Below are 21770 nucleotides of genomic sequence, written 5' to 3'. Positions count from 1 at the left end.
GGAAGGAAGGAAAGGAACTAAAGGGAAAAAGAAAACAGGAAAAAGGATGATTGGGGAACAGGGTGAGTAGGAAGGGAAAAGGGAAAAACAAAGAGAAGGCAGAAAATACATCAAAAAATTTCCAGTTATTATATCTGAGTGGTAAAATTTTGAGTACAAAAAACATGTAATATCCAATGTCAGCTGGTATCAATGTAACACTGATTTAAAAAAAGACTCTGAGAAAGAAATTCAAGAATATGTATCAACAATCATAAAATACATAAAATCATATCCTTTTAATTTAGTAATCTCATTTCTGATCATGTACCTAAGGAAAAAACACAAAATAAGAAAGATACCTATAAGAAGGATGAGTTTATAATGTTCACTGTAACAGCAAATACCAGTTGGCAGTCCATAATAAAATATCATATAGCCTTTCAAAATTGTCACTATCACCACGGAAACTGTGGTTTCCATATTTCATCAAAAATAACCCTTTTGCATTGTCGGTGGGAGTGTAAACTGATACAGCCACTATGGAAGACACTAGGAGATGCCTCAAAAAAAGTGGGAGTAGAACTACAATATAACCCAGCAATCCCACTTCTTGGCATATACCCTGAGAAAACCAAAATTGGAAAAGGCACATGTACCCCAGTGTTCACTACAGCACTATTTAGCTAGGACAGGGAAGCAACCTAGACGTCCATCATCAGATGAATGGATAAAGAAGCTATGGTACATAAATACAGTGGAATATTACTCAGCCATAAAAAGGAACACATTTGAGCTGGTTCTAATGAGATGGATGAACCTAGAGCCTATTATACAGAGGGAAGCAAGTCAGAAAGAGAAAAACAAATACCTTATATTAATACATATATATGGAATCTAGAAAGATGGTACTGATGAACCTATCTTCAGAGCAACAATGGATATGCAGACATAGAGAACAGACCTACAGACGAGGGCAGGGGAAAGCAGAGGGTGGGATGACAGAGAGAGTGACATGGAAGCAGACACACTACCATGTGTAAAACAGGTAAGCAATGGGAATTTGCTGTGTAGCTCAGGGGACTCAGACCAGCACTCTGTAACAATCTGGAGGGGTGGGCGATGGGAAGGAGGTTAAAAAAGGGGGGACACAGGTGTACCTGCGGCTGACTCGTGCTCAAGTATGGCAGGGGCCAACACAATATTGTGAAGCAATTTTCCTTCAATTAAAAACAAGTAAAGTTTGGAAAAAATATATATACACACACTAAGTAGAGAAGCCGGATCCATGTTACATATATAATGTGATAAATGCTATGTTAAATCAAGTATGACTTTATACAGGAAAGACTGGAAAACAAAATATAAAAATAAAAATTGTCTTTTATAATTGATAAAACAAGTAACTTTTCCCTAAAATATCTAAACTTTTCTTAACATTATACTGATCTCAAACTGAAAAAAACATTAATAATGAAAGATATTACTTTTAAAAACATCACTACTTTAAAAGTCATTAAAAATTAAAATACTATAATGTACGATGAGAAAATTACCTACTTTATACATGCTTTTGAAAGAACATTCACTCAAAATCAGAAGCAACAAAATGGGAAAAAAAATTTTCCAATCTGTAGATTAACATGACAGTACATTTTTAAAAATTTATTTACTTGAAAACGAGACACAGATGTACAGAACAGACTTCTGGACTCTGTGGGAGAAGGCGAGGGTGGGATATTTCAAGAGAACAGCATCGAAACGTATATTATCTAGGGTGAAACAGATCACCAGCCCAGGCTGGATGCATGAGACAAGTGCTCGGGCCTGGTGCACTGGGAAGACCCAGAGGGAGTGGGTAGAGAGGGAGGTGGGAGGGGGGATGGGGATGGGGAATACAGGTAAATCCATGGCTAATTCATGTCAATGTATGACAAAAACCACTGCAATATTGTAAAGTAATTAGCCTCCAACTAATAAAAATAAATGAAAATAAAAAAATTTTAAAATAAATAAATAAGAAAAAAAAATTTTATTTACTTTCATTCTCAAAAGTAAATCTGTCTAATGCATCTCAACAGAAGACTTAGTTGTAAAATAATTATTCACAGAGAATAGAATAAATTTCACAAATGGCTGAACTTACTCTTTCCAACAACAGTATAAAATATGTCATCTAAAATGTGGCTATATATGTACATGTAAAATGCATGTGTGTACTTATATGAATATGATTAGTTTACTTAAATTATGTTCTGTTTTAACTAAACATATTAAAATATTTAACCAAAGTAACAATTTAATTTTACTATGACTTTACTGAATGGTTATAATCTAAAATAACTTACTTGCTCCTGGGACAACAAGCAGGTATAATCCCTCTAGAGTTGCAACAACAGCTTCGCCATAAAGGTTCTTCCAAGGAATCTTCAAAGTTAATTTATCTAAACAAACATGATTTCAACTTTCTTATTTGGATGCTCAAAAAGATATACATTTCTCACTTTCCATTAAGAGAAGAAGTATACAAAACCTTTCAGATATAGAATATGAACATCACTCAGAAGAAAAAAAAACTAACACAGTTTAAAACATCTTTTCCATATTATATTACTATTAGAAATAACTATTTACATCGTGCTTTATACTTTTCAAACTTTTTGATAACTATTACTTCATTTAATATTCCCAAACTGAAAGAAAAACAAGGCAACTATTACTTTGGTTTTGAAAAAAAGAAAACTCAGTCCCAGGCAGGTTTAATTATTTGCTTAAGTCCACTCAAGTCATCAATCGAATCAGAACTGATAGTCTAAATACGGTACATGCTGTTCCTAGTCACACCTGCAACCTCATCTCTATAGCATCAGTGTAAGAGAGTATCTGTTCAAGATCCCAGGAACTGAACCAGCAACACATATCAGAGCACCAAAGGAAAAGACGTTGACAGTATGCTAAATTGCTACAACTAGAAGAGGCCAACCCTAAAGGCAAGGTATACTGTTTTATGATTACCAGTATTATAAAGTGACAGGCAGTTCAGACTAGCTATATTCCAAATATCTACTTATAAATCACATAAAAGGCAGAACACATCTTCTCCGTTAGAAACAATGGTGTTAATATCAAGTCCTTCAGAGGCGGGCCTACAGAAACTTTCTCGCCCATAAACTTTCTCGCCCATAACGTAGATGAACTCCCCTAAGTGTCACTAAGCCAAGTTTGGAGTCTATAGGAAAAAGCTACGCAAAGCAGGAGACAGAAGAGGAAAAGGGCATATTTTCAGCTAAAGTTTGAAATGGGCAAAAACCTGTCTTTGGTATCTTTCCACGCTATTTCTTTACTCTCTTCCCAATCACTAGTATGCCCTCTTTTCAGGTCTCCAGGCAGCAAATGTCCCAATCTACCCTCAAATGTATCAGAGCAATTCTACCCAAACCTTTTTACCCCTACAGTTTCCCATGTTCCAAAATTAAATATCTTCTCTCATCACAATTTTTAAAAAATGACCCTATAAAAGCTATAGTTCTCTCAGTACTGCTGATCAGATTCTTAAGACAAAAGAATCTGATTCAACTAAGTCATGCTAATATATGAGTGACTAAACTACTTACACCATCAGAATCACTGGCATTTTAAATCAAGATGCTGAAAGCTCAAAGAATTGCTAAACAGGATAAAAAGCTGAAGAGGAAATAAAATAATGTAATGTAAGGGAAGATATTTTGCTTCACCTGGATGGCTATGGAGGCAAGCCAGTTTTGGCTGGGAATCTCTTACCTAGGTTAAAATCCAGAATTATTTCTCCATCTATATTTTTACTTTTCTCCAGTTTGTAACCCTGATGAGGTCCTTAAACAGTAACTACTTCAGAGGAGCCTACAGCCAAGGGCAGTACATTTCTGGGTCATTTCTAAGTCTGTTGATTTTATAGTGAGCACCACTTATATTTATAATAGATAGTGTTTTAATTGTAATTGTCTCATCAACTCCTAAAAATTGACTTGATTGCCTTCTTGGTGAGCATGAGATTGAAAAAGTGGGAAATCTTCTTTAATACCAAAAATAAATTATCTGTTCTCTAAGCCTTTTTTCTCTCCTTTTACCATAACTCATTATCCTCCCATCCTTGACTATTCTATATTCCACTGAAATTTCCACTGCCTTCCTTTTATAAATCAGGAAATTTTTTAAATTTTTAAGTAAAAGCAGTATCCACAAACATATCTAGCTCTTAGAAAATCAAAACATCCTTGGTGTACTAGCCACACTAACTCTACAGGTTAGGTGTAATATTTTAAGCTAACAGTAATTTAATAACTGTTAATTTTAAGCTAACAGTAATATAAGGGCCTGATAAACCTCGAAACAGAGACAAGTGTAACGAAAATATGCTTTGCATCCTTACATGCAAAGTATCTCTCATAACAGTGAGTAACCTGGAAGAAAGCCATTAAATTCTTATAATACTTTAGAAGCAAAGAAAATAAATTCAGAACCATTGAAAACCTCTTCCAAAATATAAATTTTGTTGTAATAATACAACGAATAACATGTAAGCTATTTAGGCAAATATAACTCATCCATTAACCTGAATATGAGGCTGCAATATTTTGTGCTAATTTTAGATCTCTCTAGTATCTTTGAGGACAAAGATACCACATTTACCCTTGCTTCTCCCATAGCTACGTATCTCAAAGATAGAAGACTGAATGAATAGCTATAACTTCACTGGAGGATTTCAATTAAGCATACAGGGCTACAACAATACATCCACAACACTGCTAAACAAGGCTCTGTGTAACAGACAAACAAAAAATATAATGTATGCCCTAGCGATATCTTCAAGCCAAGGGAGTATCTCCTGTTTCAAGAGGGAAAAAAAGAAAATTTACATTAAAATGTTTTAATTTATATAAAAGGAACACATATTTATGAAGTAATGCAGATTCACAGAAGTATTCAAGTAATTACTAAAGATGCTAGGACAGTAAAAGACAAAGCCTTCCCTGGATACAAAATAATGAATGAAGAAGGAAAGCAATGTGGTGAAGTAGCAGGATGATAGGGATGAAAGGAAGGATGGTGGCATAAGTAAAAATTCTAAAGTAAGAAGTCATCTAGGGTTGCAATTTACAGTTTTTAAAAAGTAAAAACCAGGCAGCATGGACAAGTTGAAAGGACTTGCTATATTAAACTTCCTATTGAAAAATTCCTCCAAAAAAGATGTATGCTTAGTTATGGATGATCTTAGTGTAAGAGTTTAGCTACACAGACTTTCAACTTAACAGAACATATCCTTTATACCACATTGCTGCACAATATATCAAGTGAAATGGCTGAATAAAACATAAGGGAAATTAGCTATACTTAAATTCTCTTTAGTCAATCCTAAAGAAAATCAACCCTGACTATTCACTGAAAGGACTGATGCTGAGGCTGAAGCTCCAGTACTTTGGCCACCTGATGCAAAGAGCCGACTTGTTAGAAAAGACCCTGATGTTGGGAAAAATCGAAGGCAAAAGGAGAAGAGGGCAGCAGAGAATGAGATGGTTAGACAGCATCACCAACTCAATAGCCATGATTCTGAGCACACTCTGACAGATAGTGAAGCAAGGGAAGCTTGGGGTCCTGCAGTCCACGGGGTTGCAAAGAATTGGACACAACTCAGCAACTGAACAACAACAAATTCTCTTTACTAGAGTCTGCAAATTATACTACTTTGAAATTTTAAAAAAAAAAAAATTTGCATATCAACTTTGAAAATGAAGATACTTTTCTTCATTTTGTGGTGGAACCAAAGCCTGAAAAATATCACTGCAGTTCAAATGTCCTTCTAGTTTAGACGGTAGTTTTCTACACTTGGCTCAAAAACTTTCATAGATGTACTAGGTATAGGATACATTAGGCTCAGAACTCGGAAAGCTCTAATCAACATAAGCCAAAAACCTATCACATTTTGTTCAAGTTCAAAAAGATGTCTGAGATTAAATAACAGGAAAAATAAAAAACTAAAAGGATGAAGAATAACTCAAATGAAGAGTGAAGTACTTACCAATTTGGCCAGCTTTGACTTTAAAAGGAACATCCAATTCACTCTTCAGAAGGAAGGAAAAAAAAATTGAACATCTTAAACTATTAAGTGCCCCCAAATCATCTTTGTAATAATTATTTAAATACACAATTATCTCTAAGGAAAAATAAAGTTTTTCATCTGAGAAACTCATACAGGATATGTTTCATAGGTGAAAAAATGTTTTTAGTAACTTAAACTTGACTTTAAAGACAGAATTCATAAGAGAAGCAAAATATAAATAAGAATAATAGAAAAAGAGTTTATAGTTAAAGAACATTCCATTTTCCAAGAGATAATATTTCAATCATATGGAAAAAAATTTTTTTCTAAATCTTCCATCTCAGATTTTCCTAGAATAAATCATTAAACGAACAATCACTTCATCAGGTACCCAGTAACCAGGGTTTCAAAGAGCTTATTGAATTAACTGGGTGGTCAACATAGTAAAGAATCTGCCTGGAATACAGGAGACTCCGGGTTCAATCCCTGGTTTGGGAAGATCCCCTGGAGAAGGGAATGGCTATCCATTCCAGTATTCTTGACTGGAGAATTCCATGGACAGAAGGGCCTGGTGGGCTACAGTTTATGGTGTTGCAAAGAGTCAGACAGGACTGAGCAACCAACATTTTTACTTTCAACATAGTTTACATTCAAAAAAAAAAAACTTACCAGAGCATTTTCTTTTATCTGTAGATTATCCAAGGCCACATTACCTTTAAAAAAAAAAAAGACAAAAAATATAAAATTAATACACCAATTAGTAATAGAATACCCTGTCTTAATGCAATACAAACACTCTGCTAAACGCTAAGAAGTAAGCAAAGCAAACTTCAAGAATTTAAGAAGCTAAGGCACAAAAGAGTTGTTCTATATAGACAAGAAGCATTCGTTATGGCATACTTTAGGTGAGCCCAATGCAAAAGAAATTATAAAATATTTAAACTGGCTAGCATTTAAATAGACAATGAGAAAGAAACTGATGCCTTTCAGATTAAAGAACTTAGAACTGAAAATATCCATATATCCATCATTTTGAATGATTAAGCCAAAATCTTAAAAGAAGCAAATAAAGAGGTTACTATTAGAACAGATAAATTATCCTGTAACCCAGGATCTTTTCCTTAATCATAGTGTCAGTGAATAATTTCTATAAGAATACAGTGCTGCTCTTTTAAACTTTTAAAACTTCAAACACCCTACTTTCCCAGTAATTGTTTATGGTTCTACTAGCCTCTCATTAGTCCAACTTTTTAAAAGTTTATTCAGATATTAAGTTATAAAAATGAAAGCCATAATGACACTATTGCATGACTCAAATTTTAAACACTGCATCTATATGTTCATACAGAATAAGTAAATATTCTTGTTTACATAAAAATATAAGCCAAAAAAGTTTTCATTTCATGTAACTTCTCTAAAGGTTACTAAAATGCAAGTTCCAACATGAAATACAAGTATAAATTATTTAATTATGCATTTTCTTAATCACTCATGACACATTTTTTTTTCCAAAAAATACTATGCTTCCTACGCTCTCTCGAAACATTTTTCAATCAAGTAGTTTCTTCCTGGTGGTATTCTAAAAAGAATTAAAAAGTATATTCAACTCTATTATGCCACTGTTAAGAGAGTCGGTTTCTCCCAGATCTCAGATTTAGTCAAGCAAACATTTATTAAGCACCTACTCTGAGTCAAGTGCTGGAAAGAAAGAGAATAACAATCCTGCTGGTGAGAAGTTCACAGCCTAGCAGAGGAGAGCAAATTTCTAAAATTTGGGAAATATTCTATTGACATCCCAACAGAATAGTGCATAAGATGCAAGGGAGGAACCACCTAGTTCTGCCAAGAGAGATTAAGAACTTCACACAAAAGTTTAGGCTAGAAGACTGAAGAAATATTGACTGGGTGGATAAGAAGAGAGAACAAAGGGCTTCCCTGGTGGCTCCGCGGTAAAGAATCTGCCTGCCAATGTAGGAGACACAGGTTTGATTCCTGGGTCAGGAAGATCCCCCAGAGTAGGAAAGAGCAATCCACTCCAGTATTCTTGCCTGGGAAATACCATGAACAGAGGAGCCTGGTGGGCTACAGTCCATGGGGCTGCATGAGTCGGGCAGACATGACTTAACAACTAAAGCACCAAGAAAAGAAGGCAACAGACATCTCTGAGTAAGATATATTTTAGAAAACACATGTGGTTTTTTGCAGCTGGTTGCGGGGATAGGAGATAAACCCAGAAAGGTTGGCAGGAACTAGGCTAACCAAGAGTCTTCAGAATCAGACTGGCTACGAGAGAGAGATGAAATATGTACAACAGGGATGACAAAATCTGAGCTAGAACCATTATTCTTTTGTCGTAAGAAGTGAATCTGTCCAAATAATTGAGCCAAAGATACTGCAGTATTAGTTACAAAAGCAGAAAGGACTGATGGAAGGGAGGACCTAAATAAAGAACTGCAAGTCCAGGAAGACAGCATACATCATCATAACCCATAACAGAGCAACAAAACACAGACAGACATGGGAACACGCTCCTAAACAGGTTTAAAGTAAGGGCGAAGAATGCCCAGACTGATCTATACATTTAAAATTATATATATGCACATATAGATAACAACTGTAACACTAGATACCGTAATAATCACAGCTGTTATTGCCATATAATAAAGTTCATCTTCTTTATAAATGCACATTGTAAATTTTCTATAATAAACTTAAAAGCTGTAAGAAAAGGGAAGTAGGAGGTAAAAGCTTCACAAGTGAGAAGAAAATACTACAGCATAATAACAGGAGGGAAATTTCTACAATATACTGAAAAGAAATTAAAACCTGAACTAGGCAATAACTTCAGGGTCAAAGAGACAGATGAAAAAGTTATTTGGGGGCTAGAACTGACAAGATGTCATCACTGACCAAACATATGATTAATATAGTAGTCATGGAAAACTGACCAGTGTTTGAGAATTATGAAAAAAAAATCTTTGAAAAGTATTATATGCATAAAAATTAAATAAAGTGGGAGAATATTCCTGGACTTAATTCTGTCAGATGACGAATTACAAAAAACTACAAATGGGAATTCTATTTGAGTCAAAAGAAGTGATGTGCACAGAAGTTAGTGCACATGTGAAGCTGTACATACCAGTTTAACAAGACCTAAGACCTCAAGGGAGGCTTGTAAACTTGCTCGTGAATTTTGCTTGTTCCTCCCCTTGATTTTCAACTAGAGAGTCAAGGGTCACCAGGAATGCTCTCAAGTAACCTGCAGTAGATATAAAGCATTTTCTAACAATTGTTAAGGCACTAACATAATATATGTAAAAATATTAGTGCTCTCATAAAAAGCACACTTTCTACCACAGTGCCACTGTGGTTCTTTAATAAGTGATAGATGCTATTTAAGATGTGAAATAGTAAAGCTGCCAATATGGCTAACAGAGCCGAACAAGTACATTTAGAAAGGCAGATTAGAGAAAGGTAATAGTGTTTATTGCTAGGAGGTAGAATTAAGGATTTTTTAATTCATGTTCTTCAGTATTTTCTAGTTTGTACAATAAATAGATATTACTTTTAAGTTAATACTATTAAATTACAATATGAAATGGGGAAACAGGCTAAACTCTAACGTCAATATGACCTTAATATGTTTTATATAAATTCCTCCTATATTTACCATTTACTATCTACAGAAACATTAAAAAAAAGATCTATTTCTACTACTTAAGAGTCCAGCAATCAAATGCATACTTCCTCTCTAGAAAAAATGTAAATGTTATCTAACAAATAGTAACCATAACAGTGATAATAAGAATGATACATTCTATAAATTATTTGCACTGAAGGAGGAGTCACTACTCCTAACACAAAGAAAAGGGGAGGAACGGCAGCATATTTCTGATTAACACCAGGATGAAAGTGCACTCATTCACTCAGCTGGTAGATGAGTGCCTTATCTAACTAAGGCACTGTGCTCAGTGTACTCTTCCACTAAAATGCATGTTTTCTGCAGATACAGAAAGCACACTCCCGCCTAAATATCAGCCACTTTATATTTAACTGACTGCTGAGGGAAAAGTTAGGATTTAGTTTTCCATTTCTATTCAAGATAATATAATTCTATACACATGCAAGTAACTTTAATAGCTATAATCAGATCACCCCGGGCTAAGAACACAGAGGTCATAGGAAGTTCCTGAAAACCTAGAGGAAGGGTAAATATTTGTGTCTAATCTTTAACAACCCCCCCCCAAAAAAGGGAGGAAAGAAAGACTAATAATTGGAGATGGATAAACTTAACTCTGCCAGCGAGGAAGGCACTACAAGCCAATCCCACAACCAAGTGTCTCTAACCCCACAAATTTCCAAGGAGACCAAGGTAGAAAGAAGAAAAGAGGTTCTGTGAAATGATTTCCTTCTATGATGGATTGCCAAGTCTGAAGGATGAGAGCAAAAGTTAGTCTAGCTTCAGAAGACAAGGTTTCTGACTTTGACCCTACATGATGAAAGTAAATGATGGCCCACCAGCTACCCAGGCCTCTCAATGCACTCACTATATGATGAAAGAAATGTATGCACTATATGATGAAAGAAATGAAAGTAAATCATGAATAAACAGAAACATTCTGGATGAGCGCACGTGACCAGAGTGTCACATATAAACTTTCAAAGCTAATCTTGAAGGATATTTCAAAGAAGCATCTTAAAAGAGTAAATCCTCAATCAAAATTTAACTTAATAATCTTTAAGAATGAACCAGAGGAGAGAAATGAAAGTAAACCCATTAAATTAGCAAATGAAACCAAGCAGGCGGAGTTGGAGCCAGCTCAGAAAAGTTTCAAAAGAAAAAGACAGGACTGCTAAATTATAGAAAATAACAAAGTTGGTACATTTGTGAATAAAAATCCAATGCCACTGATATAATGTGGAGCAAGTTCACCTCAGTCCAAGAATAGCTTTTAAAACACATAATGGCCTACAAAATAAATGTAAGAAATACAGTGCTGATGTTAAATACCTCCAGTCAGAAATAATCTGAACTTTCACAGAAGTTTCACTACACAATTCTTATGGCACTTAACACTCAGGTATATAAATCCCCAACCTGACTTCAAACTCATTGATTCTCCTCATGGCACTCGGCAAACACACTCCGTTCATTAGAATGCCTGTGTGTGTGTTAGTCGCTCAGTCGTGTCCGACTCTTTGCAACCCCATGGACTGCAGCCCACCAGGCTCCTCTCTCCATGGGATTTCCCAGGCAAGAACACGGAGTGGTTGCCATTTGTACTGAAACAGAAATGACTACATTAAGAACATAAATCTTTCTATGTTATTGATAGAAAACACTCTCAGATCTACCACATTACTTGATCCTCACAGCCTCCTGGGTGTAAAAGGAGGCAGGAATGTAAAAACAAACAGGGGCTCAGAGGTTAAATGAATGGCCTAAGAACACTATGTGAACATAGTAAGCGGTGGAGCCAGGGCTCAAGTCTCCTGATGCCCCATGCTGTATTAAAAACATTACACTATCTCCCAAAGAGCACAGATAGGTTAGAGAATCTGATGATAATTCCATCTTTCTTGAAGAAAAAAAAAAACAAAAAACAAATGCCATATAAGAACTGGACCCCACATTGAGAGGCCTGGATAGCTGGTGGGCCATTTTTGGTTTTTGCGTTTTTAAAAGAATTTCTTTAGAAACCCAAAGCCAAAAAGTGTAACTAAAATCAGTTGTTACTAGCAAAGACATAACCAGAAAGTAAAGGAAAGTCAAGCTTTATGTTAAGAAAAAGAAATGTGTCTCCGTGGAAAACACAGAAGCAGGAGACAGCATTGCAAAGGGTCATTTCAGTACTTTTTAAAAATCTACATTTTTCCAAAAACAGAAGAAATTCATAAGTTATGATTTAGAGCTTTTTAGGACCATGAAGACCTTAAAACCTAATCTGCTTTCACTTTGTACATGAAGAAATCTTTTAAAGAGACTGGGTGGTTTACGCAAGGTTATACAATTAATACATAGTAGCTTCCCAGGTGGCTCAGCAGTAAAGAACCTGCCCGCCAGTGCAGGAGATGCCTGCCAAACAGGAACTGCAGGTTGAATCCCTGGGTCAGGAAGATCCCCTGAAAAGGAAATGGCAACCCACTCCAATATTCCTGCCTGGGAAATACCATGGACAGAGGAGCCTGGCAGGCTACAGTCCACGGGGTGGCAAAGAGTCGGACATGACTTAGCAACTAAACAGCAACAGCAGCAGTGCTCAGAATAGAATCTATGTCTCCCGACTCCCTGGTCAATGTTCTTAATATAAAACACACAGATGAACACAAAACTGGGATTAAAAACAAAAAATCAACCAATAAATAAAAATGCCCTCAGCCATGAAACTAGCTTTGCATGTCATAAAATGGTGAAAAAAGAATATGTGGTGCTATTCACTTTTTATTTAAGATTCCCTTTGCTTATCTGTAACATAAACTCCCATTATTTATTTGAAAGTATATATAAATATTCAAACATATTCATTTCCCAAGGACATGAGCTAAAGTAAGTGAAAGTGTTAGCCCTTCTTCGTGTCCAACTCTTTACAATCACAGGGCTCCTCTATCCGCAGAATTCAGGCAAGAATACTGGAATGGGTAGCCATTCCCTTCTCCAGGAGATCTTCCCAACCCAGGGATCAAACCTGGGCCTTCAGCATTGCAGGTAGATTGTTTACCATTTGAGCCACCAGGGAAGCCCTAAGCTAAAGTAAATGAATGAACATTTCTAAAATAAATCAAATTATTTTGATAACTATTGCTTTAGTAAAAATACTTTAAAATATTATATCAACTCATTTCAGTTGAATCTAGCTATTTAACCCAAATTACTTCATCTAGAGTCCTTTTAATAGGAGTTCACAGTAACTTTGTCTTGAGAGAGTAAACTGGGGGAAGGAGAAGAAACAACTCACTCTCACCCTCCCATTTCCCTATGGAAACAGGAAGTCTCAGCAAAGAAAGTTGGAAAGCTGCCAAGTCACCACTGAACTTTCTCCTTTTCAAATACATTTCAGGGCTCTCATAAAAGTAAGTAGTGTGGCAGAGCCCCTTCGCAGAATGGTTACCCAAGTACCAACTTCCAGCTCTATTTGTAGAAAGGGGTGAAGTTTTAATTTGCCATACTATTCAAATATGTGGAAAGTTGTTTCAATAATATTTTAAAGCATTGTTTTAAATAATGATATTTAAATGCTTAAGTATGTTACGATATTGAGCTTTTTTCACATGTAAACACATGTGACAGGGCAAGCTAATGACAAGTGTGGCTTTCACTAGGCTAAGTGTCGGCTGGGAGGAGAGAAATAAAAAAAATTCCTCAACAGGTTTAGAAATACTGAGATATTGCTATGTTTTATGGATTAAGGTTAGAAAGAAGCAAAGAGGCCTGTTTTTTCAGGCTGCCCTTCAGCTACCTGTTAAGACAATGTAATATATAGATTTGGATTTGTGAATATCAGCATGAAGCTGGAACTTCATTCTTCCTGTCATACGTCATGACTGTGACTCTGCTCACCAGTAGTGAGTGAAGAACAAAAAGGTAAACATGATTTGACTATCATTTCTCACCATGAATGCAGAGCAAGTGGGAGTACTTAACAAAGGAGCACATGTGGATCTGGCCTTGTTCAAGTCACGAAAGTTCAAAGCCAGAAGAAACGACCTTGCCTCGCCTTCTCATTTACAGATAAGAAGCTAGTAGTCAGTGGGCAGTGACTTGCTAAAAATCAATGAACCAGGCAGTACTGGACATGTAATTAGATCCCACGTTTCCTCCTCCCTTATGCTGCTCAGCTCCAAGAACATCTGGCAGCTGATGGAAAAGGGTCAAGGGTGGAATGAAGGACAATAGAGTAATCAGCACAGGCTTGGCCTTGTTTGCAGAATTAAAATTCTGAGGGTACTCCACCTGCCTCCTACTCCTGCTGGTGGCCAGAAGGTCACCACAGTCACCTCCTGCATCCAGCTCTTCACAGCCTCTATGTATAGTCTACCTATCAAATGGAAGCGAGAGCAGCAGAATTCTGAATGGAGATTTTCTGATGACTTTTCATGGCAAGTCACCTTGAAAAATCAAACTGAAAAAGGTTCTACATTGCCACAATCCTGCCTAAACCAAATTGCAAAAGATCCGGTGTTTCAACATACCTTCTCAAACATGTTACTCTTAAAACAATTAAACCCTGGACCTGCCTCAAATAGCTAAAGGCTGTGCAACTTATCTGCTGGTACCAGTGTATGGGGAACAAAAACCTAGATAAGCCTTTCCGCCTGCATTGACAGCAACATGCCCACCAGGCACTTTTCTGAACCTTTGAAAATCTGACTTACAAAACACCCAGCAAGTAGTACAAGTACTATAAGTGTAAGTTCAAATACAAATAGTTTTTTTTTCTTTTAAGAGCAATCTTTGGAAATGTGGTATTAACTCTACACAAAATTATTACACTGAAAAATGTGAAAACCTTAGAGGTCATACTTATGAAAATATAGGCATCGCTCATTTTACTGCACTTCCCTTTACTGAGCTTCATAGACACTGTTTTTTACAAATTTTTTACAAATTGAAGGTTTGTGGCAACCCTGTCAAGCAAGCCTACCGGTGCCATTTTTCCAACAGTATTTACTCACTTCACGTCTCTGTGTCACATTTTGGTAATTTTGGCAATATATCAAATTTTTCAAAAAATATATCAAAATTTTCATTATTATTATATTTGCTATAGTGATCAGTGATTTTTGATGTACCTACTGCAAAAAGATCATGACTCACTGAAAGCTCAGATAATGGGTAGCATATTTTAGCAATAAAGTATTTTAAATTAAGTATGTACATTTTTTGACATAATGCTATTGTACACTTGAAAGACTACTAATCTTTGTTCCAAACATTAACTTTAATAAGCACTAGAAAACGAGAAAGTTCGTGTGACTTGCTTTGATATTCACTTTATTGCAGTGGTCTGGAACCAAATCCTCAATATTTCTCAAGGTATTTGTATAAAATTAAACAAGCACGCTGGTTTCCATCACTCGGCTAGGTTTGTGTATCATCACCATTACTATCAGTATTAACAATTTAACAATTATAATTACAAAAATTTTTCATATGATTTACCTTACAAACAGTGTTATTTCCCCATTTTAAAAGGGAGATAAGAAAACTAAGGCTTAAAGAATTAAAATGTTTCTCCTATATCCCACAGCTGGTAAATAAGTTTTCATTTTTCTACCACAACAAGAATTTTTTAAAAATCATTAGGTGTAAATCACTTTTAAAACTATAGAGGAACTGCTTGGCATTAAAAAAAAATCTTTATAAGAATAAAAACAGAAGGAGATGACAAAGCTTTTGTGTGTGTGTGTGTGTGTGTGTGTTGCGATTTAAGGCAATATTCACAATAAACTTTCAGATTCTAGGCCTTCCAATAATTCTCCCCATCCTTCTCACTCTAATTTTTTGTTTATTGTGGATTTCATTGGGAATGCCTATATATGTATGAATATATGCACAGCAATTTTTCAAATTATATCAACACATCATTTTTATTTCTAAAATTCCTTCCTGATACCATCCAAGCAAAGATTATGCATTTTTACTGACATGATACCGAGTCACTTCTTAAAACTTCTGTTTCTTTCTTAAGTTAAAAATTTCATGAAGCATATAATTCCTCTAAGTACCTTTTAACTTCCTTCTACAACCTATTCAGCACCACAAGGTCTACTATAAACGCAAAATACAACCTCAATATTCCCCTTAGACTAGGGTTTCTCAACCAACATTTTGGGCTGAGTACTACAATCCATGGGGTCACAAAGTGTCAGACATGACTTAGCGACTAAACAACACTTTTTGCTGTGGGGAGCTGTCCTGAGTATTGTAGAACATAACTGTCTTTAGGGGTTCACCCAGGAAATACCAAAAGCACACATCTCCCCACAGCATGACAATCAAAAGTGTCTCAGATATGCAAATATTCTCTTGGAAGCAAAGTCATTACTGGTTGAAAACCATTGCCATAGATTAGTCAAAGAAGTATCAATTTACTCCTTGTTTGGAAAGAATAGTAGATCAGCTGTGCGAAATGTTTGCAGATGGAATTCTTCCCTTTCTCAATATATGAAAATTTAAGGAAAAAACTGAAAAGGTCAAACTCTATGACTCATAAACCTTATCTGCTAAACCAGTTTTCAAGTAATTATTACATAAAATTTTAAATTCTTTATAAAGTTTGTCAATGTCAAAGATGTCATAAATATCAGCTGTTTTCTTAATAATAACTGAATAATAATTTCATTTGTTTTACTATAAAAAGTGTAAGATAAATTTATTCAAAGAACAGAAATCACCAACTCACATTTTTGCCTATTTTAATGAGAGAATTAGCATTATAAACAAAATATTTGAGAAGTTGCTGTAAAAGCTCATAACATTTCTTTCTTTATGCTTATCACAAAAATAAAAGGCAGCAAAACTTTATACAAGTTTAGCTGTGGTCTGATAAACGTGAATGGACTTCCATCAGGGGCATTTCCTAAAAGAAATGGGTTTATTTCTCAGGGCCTATTATAAAGTTGATGCTGGCCATGGGCATAACGCACTGAGTACCAAGTCACTTCAGTTGTGTTTGACTCCGTATGACTCTATGGACTGTAGCCTGCAAGGCTCCTCTGTCCATGGGGTTCTCCAGGCAAGAATACTGGCATGGGTAGCCATTCCTTTCTCCAAAGGCTCTTTCGCACCCAGGGATGGAACCTGGGTCTTCCACACAGTAGACCAACTCTTTACCATCTGACCCACCATGGAAGCTCAAAAAGACATGGAATAAATTCTAATGGTATATTTTATTTAACCCAATATATTCAAATATTATTCCACCACGTAATCAATATAAAAAACTGCTGAGATATTACACTTTCTCCTACTGAGTATTTTCAAAACTTGCTGTGTACTTTATACATCTGGCACACCTTATTTTGCACTAACTACATTGCAAGTGTTCTCATAGTGGCTATACTATAGGACAGCTGTAACGACTTGCTGACTGAATTAAAAGCAGATACACCCATTCGGCATCACCGACTCAATGTACAGGAGTTTGAGTAAACTCCGGAGTTGGTGATGGACAGGGAGGCCTGACGTGCTGCAGTCCACGGGGTCGCAAAGAGTCAGACAGGACTGAGCGTCTGAACTGAACATCCATTTGAGTACTACTTTAGATATCCCTTCAAAGCTGACAAAATTCCCAAAACTCTTCTGTAGAGTAAGGAAGTATCCCCAGTGTCCCCAGAGCTTTTCAGGTAATTGGTGCAAATAAGCTTTGTGAAGATGGAGAAGCACACTAATCTACTTCTATACACAACCTCTAGGCTAGAAGCGTTGTTGTCAAATCAGTGTGCAACCAAGCAGCACCTAATTAACGATGATGTAGGTCGTGGCTTGAATTTCTCTCTGTTGCTCCAAAATAAAATTGAAATTCCTCTTCTTAAGAGGAAAATCAATCCTAAAGGAAGTAGTCACTTTCTCAGTAGCTGAGAGTATTATGAGTTAAGAATTTCTACCGACGAGCCTCTCCTAACGATCTTCCCCTACTTGCCAATCGTTTCCCAAACGCTTTAGCGAAAAGCCAGTTCCTGAGAGCTATCAACTGCCAGAAAAGATAACTGCGAAATACAATATCCTGTTTCTCCTTCCTTGATGCCACTTTGGGCGTGCGGGACCACGCAGCCAGTTTCGCTCCACCTGGAGTAGAACAGGGAGGGTTCTGTGGAGTCGAAGGGGCAGACCGAGAGCAGGCAGAGGTCCCCCAAGGTGGGCAGGTGGGACCTGGCAGGGACTTTGGACTCAGGGACAGGAAAGCTGGGAATCTCCGCGCAGCTGGCGCGATCCAACCGAGCCTCTCCAGACCCTGCGAGCGCCCAGGACCCGGTGGCGGTGGAGGCGGGCACAGGCCTCCCCACGCCCCGCACCTGCGGCCCAGGAAGGGGGCCCCACCGAGCGCCCTCCCCGGAGGCGGAGCCTCAGACGGCAAAAGGAACTCGGCCCGGGCTGGAACCAGGAGGGGAGCAGCCTGCGGCTGGGGCCCCTCGGCCAGCGTCTGCAACCCCCAGCAACTCGCGGCCGCGCCCTCTCGCTTACCGCCCCAGATCCCCAGCTTCAGCTGGGACTTGTTCAGGTTCTCCACGTAGTCCCCCAAAAAGCGGTTCAGCAGGTCCGCGACCACCGACTCCAGCACCATGGTGGGACCCAGGCGCAGAAGAGGGAGGAGCCGGAACCGACCGGCGCAGCTGAGAGCGGCGACCAGAGCTGCGAATGACAGCCCCCCGGGCGCCGACCCGCCCCCACGCCGCGCTGCACCGCGCGTGATCCGGCTGTGCGCAGGCGCGCCACAGCCGCCGCCGCCGCTGTTGTTGCCGCCGCCCGGAGCTGGAGCTTCGAGGGCGGGTCGCAAACTCGTGATCCCCTGGCCGCAGGCCGCCAGGGCACCTGACAGCAGGCGGAGCGGCGGAGAAGCTGCTTTGGGGCTTGGCTCAGCGGCCAGCACCAGAGGAAAGAGATGTTAGAGAAAGAAAAGGGACGCAGGAGTTACTGAGCACGGGGACATCTTTGTGGTCCCTCTGCTTCCTCTGAGTCGCCTTCTTTTGACTTGAGGACCGTAGGACCCCGTCGTCAGGGTGGGAAGCAGCTGTGCGGTGCCGGAGCCGACCGAAAGGCTACCCGGCGCTCCCAGGCCTGCAGTCCACACTGAACAGCCTCATAACTAACCATCCGTTCAGGAGGGGAAAATAGGAGACCCTGCACCCTCGTCCTGCTACACATCAGCCGCACCTGGCACCAGCTCTCTGCCTCCTTTTGCTTCCGGAAAACACACATCAGTAATTTACAAGTGGGAGGAGGGGAAACAGAACTGCTTCGTAAGATGGCAGAATGGGAACTCAGTATGCATTTCGTTAACTCTTTCTTTTACTCCCTTCTGTACCTGATGGGCATTTAGTTAATTCCGGAGTCACTTCTTAATTACATACTAACTTAAGGAAATAAAGAACAAAACGACGTAGTATTTCCTTTTCTTCCCCCCTTTAAGTGTAGGTTAGCTGTTAACTTCATCTCTTTCAATCATTGAACTATTTCGGGTGTGCCAAGACTTTTTGAAAGTGAGGCTTTTATAATTCAAGGACTTTTAGTAAAATTTAGCCACTCATTGACAAGCCAATTCTCTTTAGAGAACAGGACATTTTTTTAAAGTTTATTTCAAAAAAACTGTTGAGATAGTTTACAAACAAACCTGAGCGATAATAAGATTATTTGCGGTCACATGTTTATTAAATGCATTGCTGCACATGTCTGAAAAACTAAGTGTGAATTGCTCTTAAACAACTTATATAGGCATTGTGTAACCCCCAGATTCAAATGTTGAAGTTCTTTTTATTTAATTGAAGGATAATTGCTTTACAGAATTTTTTTGTTTTCTGTCAAACATCAACATGCAAATCTTGAAATTCTAACCTCTGTCATGTATTAGGAAGTGGGGCCTTTGGGAGATAATTAGGTCATTAGGTAATTAAGTAGAGCCCTCATGGATGGGATTAGTACCCCTATGAAAGAGACCCCAGAGAGCTCCCTCACCCCTTCTGCCATGTGAAGATACAGCAAGAAGACTGACATCTATGAACCAGGAAGTGGGCCCTCACTAGACCGAATCAATTGGCACCTTGATCTTGAACTTCCTAACTTCAAGAACTGTGAAAATTGTATTATTTTTAAACTACCCAGCCTGTGGTATTCTGTAATAGCAGCCCAAAGAGACTAACAATAGAATCAAAAAGAAAAATTATTCCTTAAATACAAAGTTCACTGGAGAAGAAAGTCAAAATATCTAGAATTGGTGTTATGTAAAATGGATGTAAAAGAATCAACACTAAGCAGTACTAATGCTATCAATAACCACCTTCATCCTTCACTCCAGCCCACAGAAAATAAAACCTTAACCATTTGTTAGCTTAGTCACCCTGACAAAATACCTAGGATGTATTTTGAAGCACTTCATACTTCATTCCCTGACCATCACAACCAATTAACAGCCAATCGTGTGTCTTCTGCTTTTGCATATTTCCTAAATTCTCTTTATATCTCATCCAGACTACACAATCACCTGCTAACCTGTCCCAAACTTGTTTCTAATCTGCTCCCAACCACCTCTCTCCCCTTGTACATGCTCACCAACTATGCACTGGGAAGAATGAAAAAAAAAGATGTATAGACAGAGCCATATAGATACCCATACATTCTTACTGAGATAGGTGTGCACCAGAAAAAGTTGAGAAACAAACAATGCAAGGATATATAAATAACTGTGCAAGAGGATAAGAGATGTCACAAGCCGAAGAGTGTGGTCAAGGAAATGGAACAGAAGGGGAAATCTGCTGGGAGAAGTGGGCAATACTAATGCCTGCATAACAATAACTTATTGTACTTGTATGGTACTTTACACTTTTGAAAGAATGTAACATAATGCATATGCCTACCTTTATAAGCATGATTCCATTTTATTAATACGTCTGCAGTTGTACCTCATGAGCTATCATTCCAGTATTATGCCAAGGTATACATTTTCAAGTAATCCTCACAAAAGATCTGCGAGACAAGTAATGCAGATAATAGTACTGTCTTCATTTATAGGAAAATTAAAGTCAATGATTTACATAAAATTAACTGATTTACATAAAACTACACAGCAGGTATTTCTTTCCCTTAGCTCCCTGAGCACTGACACTTTTTCTCTTTAAATAAATTGAGTCAAATCACCACTAGGCTAGTAATAATTCTCAGAGATCTTGTTTTCAAAGGGTACTGACAGAATGGAAAATCTCAGAGTAGAAAAATTCAGTTCAAAATTGTCAGTACAAATAATGCTATTACCATATAGGATAAAAAGTTTTAAATTTTTAATATTTTACCTTTTAAGTATATTTTAAGGAATTGGTTATTATGTGCATAGAGTAATGCTCCAAATTTCATATACTTCTTGAAAAGATCCTAATCCAAAACAAACCATAACTAATGAAATAAGCATCATTAGCCCTGTAACACATTGTACCAAAAGGAATTTGGACACACAGGTTAACTAAAAGACATAAGCATTCTATTAATTATAGCTCTTATATTCATTCCAGCTTCAGGACAATGAGAAGTTTAACAAAGGCAATCGCAAAGCTACACTGCAAGGAGGGATTGAGCAATAAAAACTGATTAGCAAATATTTATGTTTTTTTTTAAAGTCAAAATTAGGGACACTTTAGAAATTAATGACTTTCGCTTAAAGACTGAAAAATAAGAAATTGTAGTGTCACACTACTACCTCCTACCCACACCCCATTCCTCCTAGTCCTCAACTTTGTTTAGAAAAACAAAGGGATTTGGTGGAAAAAGGAAACGCAGGAGAAAACTAGAGAATAAGAATGGTACTGTGGTTTTTCAAAAAAGTTGGAAGTTTAACTGGGAGAAGGCTTGTGAGAGGATTGCAGAATGTCAGAGAAGATATCAAATATCATCTGGTTAATCCAACCCCCTCCTTTGGCAAATGGGGACACTTGAGTGCGAGAGAGAATTAAGGGACTAGACAAAGTCCCTCAGGAAGTTACTATCAGAGCTAAAATCCAAGTGTCCCAA

At 37.5% G+C, this 21770-nt stretch overlaps 1 protein-coding gene across 4 annotated transcripts in view; it reads right to left on the bottom strand.

Annotated features, from left to right (window-relative positions):
* The window catches only part of VPS13C (vacuolar protein sorting 13 homolog C), a 169871-nt gene extending 151434 nt beyond the window's left edge, over positions 1-18437 (bottom strand). For 2 of the 4 annotated variants that reach the window (XM_070469190.1, XM_070469191.1), the window contains exons 1-4: positions 18240-18433; positions 6725-6768; positions 6035-6077; positions 2328-2423 (exon numbers count right to left, since the gene is read on the bottom strand). In XM_070469190.1, coding sequence (XP_070325291.1) covers positions 2328-2423; positions 6035-6077; positions 6725-6768; positions 18240-18339 — 283 coding nt within the window. In that variant the 5' untranslated portion in view covers positions 18340-18433. Of the gene's footprint in view, positions 1-2327; positions 2424-6034; positions 6078-6724; positions 6769-18239 lie in introns of all 4 variants that reach the window. The other 2 variants (XM_070469192.1, XM_070469193.1) reach the window with 2 other exon arrangements.
* Positions 18438-21770: the final 3333 nt, after the last annotated feature.

This window comes from Odocoileus virginianus, chromosome 6 (assembly GCF_023699985.2).
Source record: "Odocoileus virginianus isolate 20LAN1187 ecotype Illinois chromosome 6, Ovbor_1.2, whole genome shotgun sequence".
Classification (NCBI taxonomy): domain Eukaryota; kingdom Metazoa; phylum Chordata; class Mammalia; order Artiodactyla; family Cervidae; genus Odocoileus; species Odocoileus virginianus.
The sequence above is the reverse complement of the archived record's forward strand: the minus strand, read 5'-3'. Positions and strand labels throughout refer to the sequence as shown.